The 9,180-nt window shown below is 46.3% G+C and overlaps 1 protein-coding gene across 5 annotated transcripts in view; it reads right to left on the reverse strand.

Annotated features, from left to right (window-relative positions):
• Positions 1-317: 317 nt before the first annotated feature.
• Positions 318-9,180, reverse strand: part of PIP5KL1 (phosphatidylinositol-4-phosphate 5-kinase like 1) — a 10,995-nt gene continuing 2,132 nt past the window's right edge. Inside the window, exons 3-10 of one of the 5 annotated variants that reach the window (XM_087943822.1) lie at positions 7,613-7,663; positions 6,913-7,067; positions 5,508-5,632; positions 5,365-5,399; positions 4,728-4,783; positions 3,694-3,806; positions 2,345-2,507; positions 318-1,459 (exon numbers count right to left, since the gene is read on the reverse strand). In XM_087943822.1, the coding sequence (XP_087799948.1) occupies positions 943-1,459; positions 2,345-2,507; positions 3,694-3,806; positions 4,728-4,783; positions 5,365-5,399; positions 5,508-5,632; positions 6,913-7,067; positions 7,613-7,663 (1,215 nt within the window). In that variant the 3' untranslated portion in view covers positions 318-942. Of the gene's footprint in view, positions 1,460-2,344; positions 2,508-3,693; positions 3,807-4,727; positions 4,784-5,364; positions 5,400-5,507; positions 5,633-6,912; positions 7,164-7,612; positions 8,235-9,180 lie in introns of those variants that run through there. The other 4 variants (XM_087943824.1, XM_087943826.1, XM_087943825.1 and 1 more) reach the window with 4 other exon arrangements.

Here is a 9,180-nt window from a genome sequence, read left to right on the forward strand (position 1 = left end):
GAGGGCTCAAAGAGCTGCATGCGGCTCCAGAGCTGCGGGTTGCCGACACCCGGCTTATCTCCATGATGGCTAACCTATTTTTCCAAGGATGGTAAAACTGAAGAAAACCACAGGAGGTCACCAAAGAAATCTCTTTCTTGTGTTGCTTTGCTGCCCTCTTGTGCCCCTCTGGGGTTTCGCACCCTAAACTACAAGCCCTAGCTTTTCAGATGCCTTGGACTGTGGATCCCCAAATCCCGTGTCCTATGGGGGCTATTTGGCAGCAATGGCCATCAAAGTCCAAGGCTGAAGCCATCCTTGAGAAAACTTTCAAGGTGGGTTTTAAAGAACCAGTCCAGTCCTTTCTCTGGAAACTCTTTATTCTTCTCACAATCCAAATTCTCCTCCCTTCTTCGCCCCTCGTGGATTTGGGACCTTAAATCCTTTGAGGAAGGAGCTCTTGATTAACCCCCCCCGTGCCTGCCTGGATTAACCCAATGCCTACAGGGCACCAAGATGGACTGCACCAACTGTTCTTTTTCTACAGATCTGGCAGATTACGGTTGCAGGAGGACATGGCTTGTTTGGGAGGAGACTGGGTGGTATCCTCCCCCCTGTGCTGTTCTCTCAGAGTTTGAGGGATTCAGTGCCGTTGATTGCAATGTCCGTGGGGTTGAGGTGTCCATCTGGTTTTTGCAAAGCCACCACCTAGATGTCCTCAAGAACTTCCATGCTCCGTGGAAAACCGCCTCCCCCCTGTCCTTGCTTGCCAAGTGACCTATTTCTAGGGAAATTTCACGCAGCTCCATCTCCTGGTAGCCAAGAGGTCATCAGAACCATCACAAGAGGTGATTGGTGTTGAAACATGAATACTGATCTGCAGGGACCGGGAGAACCTACGAGAAGAGACAGGGATACTGTCCGACTTTCAGCTAAAAACTGGCCCATCGCCTCTGTTCCGGTTCATATAGTGTGACTTTCCACCCACTGACACAATCTCTGGGCATAGTAAGAAGGTTCCACCGTGGAAGATTGCTGGCCCCGGTAACGGATGCTCTTCCACAAGTGTTCCAGTTTTTTGCGGAAAGTGTAGACCGTGAAGAGGTCAATGATGCCTACGTAATAGCGGTAGTCCGGCCCATCAATTGTGTGTAGAGGGTTTTTGGAGGTGGGGAGGATCCGTCGATGCTGCGCGGCAAAGGACGCGCCGGATAAATCCGAGAGGCTGGGGGAACAGAGCGCACTGCCCACGGTGCAACTCATGTCCTCGCAGCTGCTCTGCATCAGGAATGGCGTCACAACGTTATGCATGAAACCCTCGCTTCGGATCAACTGCTCCGGAGGCCGGTCGGGTTTCAAGTAGGAAAGCAAGTAATCGGGATAGAGCCGGAGGATCTGGTCAGAACTGGAGGAGCTGCTGCAAGAGGAGTTGGAGGTAGCTCTGGCAATGCGGCGGCGAGGATAGTCACAGCTGACTGACCTGGTGGCAGAGGGGAAAAAAAGGAAGGTCAGGCGCACCTGTGTCCCAGGTGCCTTTGCTTACGGCCATTCGAAGTGACACTGGCCCTGAAAAAAAGTGACTTAGGACTGTTTTTCACAATTACGACATTGGTAGCATCTTCATGATCACGAGATCAATATTCGGATGCTTGGGAACTGGTTCATATTTAGGATGGGTGCAGCATCCCAGGAGGTAATGTGATCCCCCTTTTGGGACCTTCTGACAAGCAAAGTCAACAGGGAAGCCAGATTTGCTTTACAACAATGTTCCTAATTAACTTAACAACTGGGGAATTCTAGGAGTTGATATCTACCCATCTTCAAGCATGCTGGATGGCGAATTCTGGGAGCTGATGTCCATACAGATATCAGGGCTAAGAAACACTGGGTTAAGGTATGAAGTAATTCTGAGTTGTTGGAGGATAGAGAATGAATGAGCCAGCCAACCAGCCAGCCAACCAATTATCCATCCATCCATGCAACCATCCATCCAGCCAACCAACGAACCATCCATGCAGCCATGCAACCATCAACCAACAAACTGGCAACCAGCCAGCCAAACACCCAATCCACCAACCAACCATCCATTCTTCCATCAAACCAACCAACCAGCCATCGGCCAGCCAGCCAGCCGGGCAGTGAACCAACCAACCAAACATCCATCCATCAAACCAACCAACCATCCAACCATCAGCCAGCCAGCCAACCAACCATAGCATGTTCATGCCATCTGATCCTGCAAACCTCTGATGATGTTGAGGCTAATGGGATTACCTTGGTTTTGATTATTATTTATAAGCCAAGATTCAGAGTGTTACACATGAGGCTCCACCCACCCACCCACCCACCAGGGCAAAACTCTCACAATCTCGTCCTGGCTAATATGTTTCCCAGCGTGTCGTTCAGGAACCGGTCATCATCATGGAGAGGTTGCACGCCCACCAGCAAACTGTAATCAATCACATGCAAAGCTTTGAGGAACTGGGTGTCCAACTTCACTTGCTGCAGCAACCAGGTCTGGTCTTCATCTGGGTGGAGGAGAGAAGGGGAGAGGCTTGATGTCCTCTGGACTAAGAGGGCCCAGAAAGCAGGGATGAGATCTCCCAAGGGTTCCAGAATCAGATCAGCTCTCCCACCTCCTGAGAACACAGGTGCCCTTGTACCTTCCAAATGTTGGCACCCTGAGTCCTCTTGAAAACACAGAACCTGGATACAAAACATTTTCAGCCTGTAATGTTCCCACATCAGATTACTCCGATCTTACCAGGAATATCCTAAAATTGTTCTGTTTTTATTGGAAATGTTCTGAGTTCTAGAGAATTTGAGTGCCAAGCTCCCATGCTCCAAACAGCTGTTTTGAACTAGAAAGATTTCCCATTCTAAGCGTGCTCCAGGCCACCGAATAATAATAATAATAATAATAATAATAATAATAATAATAATAATAATAATAATAATAATAATAATAATGATAGTAGTAGTAGTAGTAGTAGTAAGAAACAGCTGGAAAGTCCTTGTGCTACTCTATGTAAGACTTGATTTATCTGGAATTCAATCAAAAGACACGATAGCTGGACGCCGTCAAAGCTGGTACCAGTCAAGAGCATAGAACAACTCGAAGTAGGAGAAGATCTGGAGAGACCTGGACCATGGAATTGGCAAGAGTCAGACACAACTTAATGGGTGACATCATCATCATCAGGAAGTAAAAAAATAATAATCACATTTAGGATTCGTCTGGGCCTGATATTCTTAGGTAAAGGTAAAGATTTCCCTCGCACATACTCTAGGGGGCAGTGCTCATCTCTTTTACAAAGCCAAACAGCCAGTGCTGTCTGAAGACGTCTCCGTGGTCATGTGGCCGGCATGACTAAATGCCGAAGGCGCATGGAACGTTGTTCCCTTCCCACCAAAGTGGCCTCTGTTTTTCTACTTGCATTTTTTTACATGCTTTCGAACTGCTAGGTTGACAGAAGCTGGGACAAGTAACAGGAGCTCACTCCGTGACATGGTGCTAGGGATTCGAACCGCCAAACTGCCGACCTTTCTGATCAACAAGCTCAGCGTCTTAGCCACTGAGCCACCGCGTCCCTTTTTCAGACATTCTTAGCCAGTGTTAAATATCTTGCATGGGTTCAGTTGTAGAATTTGAGGATATCATCTCAACTGATCCAAGATTTCAGATCACATGAATTGTGGCGTGCAGAAACTTACTAAGGGAGATCACCTTGTCTCCAAAGTCATTGTCCTTAAAAACCATAATGACTTCACTGCTGTCTACAGTGGGGTCTGTCCAGCGTCCGACTTGGCACCCTTTGATGTCATACCTGGAGGAACAAATTAAATCAGGAACATCAATCCGTGTGGATTCAAGTTTGTAGAAAGGATAGGATGTTCCTCAGCCTGGACAACATCTAGATGGGTTAGGGTCCCAGAATTCTTAGTGGTGGCTATTCAGGGGAATTCTGGGAGTTGAAGTCCACCCATCTGTAAGATGGGTGATGGCCTTTACCATTGGTTGATGGTAAAGAGGTTCTACATCTTATCCCAAAGAGATCTAAAAGCAAAACTTAGAAGACCTCTGCTTGGAATCCAGTCCTAAAGGAATATGTTTATGGCACTGAACTGAATAACTGAGTCTTCTGAGATACAATCCAGCCATCCACCCTCCATCCATCCATCCATCCATCCATCCATCCAATGAATCAACCAACCAACCAATCATCCAACCATCACCCAGCCAGCCAACCAACCAACCATCTGTCCATCCATCCATCCATCCATCAAACCAACCAACCAACCAACCATCAGCCAACCAACCAACGATTTATGCATCCATCCATCCATCCAACCAACCAATCAACCAAACATCCATCCACCCATCCAACTAATCAACCAACCAACCAATCATCCAACCATCACCCACCCAGCCAGCCAGCCAGCCACCCAGCCAGCCAGCCAGCCAACCAACCATCTGTCCATCCATCCATCAAACCAACCAACCAACCAACCATCAGCCAACCAACCAATGATCTATGCATCCATCCATCCATCCAATCAACCAACCAACCAATCAATCATCCAACCAGCCAGCCAGCCAACCAACCAACCATCTGTCCATCCATCCATCCAACCAACCAATCAACCAAACATCCATCCATCCATTCATCCAAGGACAGACCCATGGATCTCATCTTCAGCCAAGCTCAGCCACCTTCCATCTCTCAGAGCCAGTGTGGAAAACTCACCGTTCAGTAATCCTCTCATGTGGATAGAAGACACTCTGCATGATGATGAAGTATCTCTACAGGGAGAAACAGAAAGGGTGAGCAGATGAGCAGGTTGAACCGGATGGAAGAGTTGAAGGGTCAAAAGCCAATCTTGATTCTCAAAAGCCATCAAAATAATGGGGAGGTAAGATACCCCAGAGGAAGACCAGCCCCCAGTGAAAATCTCTCTACCTCCCTCTCTTGGAAGAAACAAGGAGATGAAAATGAGAGTGTTGAGATCTCTTTCTCTCTGTGTGTGTGTCTGTTCTCTCTCTTACTCTGTCCCTCTCCCCTCCTCTTCTTCTCTCTCTCTCTCTTCTCTCCCTCTGTCCCTTTCTCTCCCTCACTTCCTGTCTCCCTGTTCCTCCCTCCCTCCCTCTCTGTCCCTCTCTTTCTCTCTCTCTCTCTCTCTCTCCCCTCTCTTTCTGTCCTGTCTTTCTCTATGTTTCTCTCTGTCTCCTTCTAACTCTCTGTCTCTGTCTCTGTGTCTCTCTGAAGAAATGAGATGGAAATGAGAGTGATGAGTTTTTGGAAGCGGGCTGGTCACGGCTGATCCATATTAAGAGGAATTTGATAATACAGTGCAAATTTGGGCTGCAGGTTGAAGACGGCCTACCTTCTTCTCTTGAGGGGCAATGATGCTGTACACACCTGTGGGGCAGAGCAAGAGGCGAAATACTTGGAAGAGGAAGAGGTAGCTCTTCCCCTGAAACCATTTTTTGTTTCTTTTCTGCTACTCGTTGAGTTGACTAGCCTTACCCAGGAATTTCACAAGGATGGAGTGTGGGTATCTCTCCATGTGATCCAGGTATTTCGACAGGTTGGTGAGGAGGAACCGGATCTCGCGTTTCCGTTGCGTCTTCAGGAAAAAGCGCTTGTCAAACCTGCCAAGGGGAGAAGAAATGGCTACGGCCGAGGAAGACGGGAGGGGGTCCTTCTCTTTTCCATAAGGACCGCGGCTTTTCTGGATGTGCTTTTGATGTGTTCTTCGAAAAGAACAACACAAACTTTCATTGAGAGGATGTTAGTCAATACTGTGTGTTGACTGGAGGTCAAAGGAGGAGGGAAAAGTCAGGAATTAAATAAGTATATATTGTTTTAGCAGTTTGTTTTCCCTTCCCACTTTTCATCTTATTTTACTATTTATAAACAATAATACAGTGGGGAATTGACGATGGATTAGGATAGATAGATAGATAGATAGATAGATAGATAGATAGATAGGAGATAGACAGACAGACAGATGCATGGATGATGGATGGATGGATGAACAGACGGACCAACAGATGAATTGTAAGTGGATGGATGGATGGATATAGATTCATAGATGATAGAGAGCTAATGATAGGTAGATCACAGATAGATAGACAGACAGACAGACAGATGCATGGATGATGGATGGATGGACGGACGGACCAACAGATGAACTGTAAGTGGATGGATATAGACTGATAGATGATAGATATATAGATAGATAGATAGATAGATAGATAGATAGATAGATAGATAGATAGATAGATAGATAGATGGATGGATGGATGGATGGATGGATGGATGGATGGATGGATGGATGGATGGATGGATGGATACATGGACGCATGTATGTATGTATGTATGTATGTATGTATGTATGTATGTATGGATCGACAGACAAGCTGAGAGTGGATGGATGGGTATAGACTGATAGATGATAGTTAGCTAATAGAAAGGTGCATCATAGATAGACAGACAGATAGACAGACAGACAGACAGTTAGATAGCAGACAGACATGCCAAATGGAAGGATGGAAGGTTGAGTAGGTGTATGGATGGATAGAGATAGGTTGATTGATTGATGATTGATAGCTAATAAATAGGTAGATTATAGATAGATGGTACACAGATAAATTGTGGATGGTTGGATGGATAAGATAGATGGATAGACGATAACTAATAGATAAGTAGATCATAGAGAGATGATAGGCAGACAAACTGGATGGATACATACATAAATAGATGATAGACAGACAGACAGGCAATAAATTGAGTAGGTGGAAGAATGGATAGATAGATCTTTGATAGATATAACAACATTAATGTAGTTTGGTATGATTATCGTTCCTCTCCGGTACAAGACCTTTTAAATGAATGTATCTGCTTGGGATTCCCTCTTCCCATGCCTTACGTGAGGAAGAAGTCAGCTTGGCTTTTAGAGTTACTGATGAACTGCAGGTAGGCGCTCTCACACGTCAAGGACATTTGGAAATCCGTGTCCGCCATGCCAAGGTACTGCCGGAAACGGGAAAAGACGGGAGCTGCGTAGGTCCTCATCTCGTAACCCTGCAGAAGAACCGAGCTGGGGAATCACCTCAAGGGGCAGACAGAGAAGTTGTAGGAAAAGGTCAACGGAGGAGGCCTGATCTTCAGTTTGCCTCCCTGGGTTGAAGAAATGATTGATAAAAAGGTATCGTTCACTAGAAGTCAAGTGAATTACAGTAGCAAAAGAAAGAAAAAAAGAGCCAAATTTTCCCAGATAACTTTCTACCCTTAAGACCCATTGCTGGTCTCTCTCATTGTCCAATCTATTTCGAAAGAGATGTTTTGGAAACAATCACTCTACCTGGCGCTGGCATTCTTCTTCCCAGGGAAAGGACCTTGAAGACATCATCAATTCTCACCGTTCAGTTTCACTTCCCCCCCCAAGGCCTTGTCCACCCTTTCAACCTCCCCACCCCACCGACTGGCAATGAGGTGGAAGTTCTGACAACGACTCTAGATTGAGATGCTTGGGGGTCAAAGATAGCTTGCCCATCTCTTTGCTTAGTGCACGCTTCGTCCTGCTTCCGAGATTCATCGGCTAAGAATATAAATCCAACTGTTCTTACCTCATGGATCTGCTTAAGCACCCTGGTAAAATCAGACGGCCTTTGCGATTCCTAGAGAAGAGAGAAGGAATGATGGAGTTGGTAGAACCTCCATTCTTACCTGGTCTTCTCAACAGTCATGGAAATCTAACATCCTCAGAGATCCCCTGCTATGACTCCCAGGAAAGTGTTTTATATATGTACAGAATAGTGCTGGAAGGGATTTTGGAGGTCTTCTAGTTCAAGCCCCCTACTCAAGCAGGAGACACTAGACCATCCCAGACAAGGGGCTATCCAGTCTCTTCTTATAAAACCTCCAATGATGAAGCACCCACAACTTCTAAAGGGAAGCTACGCTACTGGTTAATTGTTCTTCCTTTCAGGGAATTTTTTCCTAAGCTCTAGGTTGCTTCTCTCCTTGATTAGTTTCCATCTGTTGCTTCTTGTCCTGCTGTCCAGTGCTTTGGCGAATAGGTAGATGGCTAAGGAGAGTATCTTGGCGATGTTTTGATGAGGTCCCACTTGCCATCTTCAGGCTGGTGCTTTCGGCTTCGTGTTTGTGCGAGCAAAGCGTGATCGGAGCTGCTGTCTCTCTATAAATACTGGTGGGGAGGTGTGGTGTGCTGGCTCTGTTGTAAGTGGGCTGGTTGGCTGTGCTGATTCTTGATTGGTTGATGGAGTTGATGTTTGCAGATTGGTTGGCTTTTTCGTAAGAACATGTGTGGCTGAGGTATTGGCTGTGTGTCTATCAGCCTCCTGTGTTGTAACAATCTGGGTAATGGGCTGTGTGATGACCTTCTGCGTTCTATTCTTGTGACATCCAGGGTCTTGTGCTGTAATCTCCTGGGTCGCTGGCTGGGTTGTAACATCCTGAGGTTTTGTGGTGTAACCTCCTGAGTTCCGTGATGTGATATCCTGGGTGGGTGGCTGTCATGCAATGTTCCGGGCTTTGGTTTGGCTCCGAGTTTGAGGTCTGGCTATGTGTTCATGGCATGTATCAGTTTGCTTGGTTTGGGGGTCGGGGTGTGTGGCAGCTGGTGATGCAGCCGTGGTCTGGTTTCTGGACGGTGGTTGCCTTTCGTCTATGGGATGGGTTTGGGTTTGAATCTGGTGAGGGAGATTGGTGGTGGCGTCAAGTGTTGTTTTGTGTCCGGTGTTGGTTTTCGTGGCTGGCACTCATTTGTTGATAAGGGCTAGTTTCCAGATGTCTGGTAGGCGGGAGGTATCGTCCCGTTTATTCATGTTATGGGGGTGTTTCTCTATTTCAATGGCTTCCCTGATTATTCTCTTGTTGAAGTGTTCAGTATTGGAGATTAATTTGGTTCCCTCAAAATTAATTTCATGTCCTGTGGCTTTAAGGTGCTGGAAAAGGGAGGAAGTATTTTCTTCTTTTCTGACTGCATTCTTGTGTTCTGCAATGCGCGCATTTATTCTCACAAAATTCTCCACAAGCACAATATCAGGACAGCCTTCGGCACTGACCAAAAAATAGCCAACATCCTAAGAAACCCCAAAGACAAGATCCAGCTAGAAAACCAAGGAGTTTATGAAATACCATGCAACAATTGCCCAGCCACATACATTGGACA

Source organism: Notechis scutatus, chromosome 15 (assembly GCF_049901735.1).
Source record: "Notechis scutatus isolate UNSWTSFEM ecotype Mainland chromosome 15, rNotScu1.2, whole genome shotgun sequence".
NCBI classification, from domain to species: Eukaryota; Metazoa; Chordata; class Lepidosauria; order Squamata; family Elapidae; genus Notechis; species Notechis scutatus.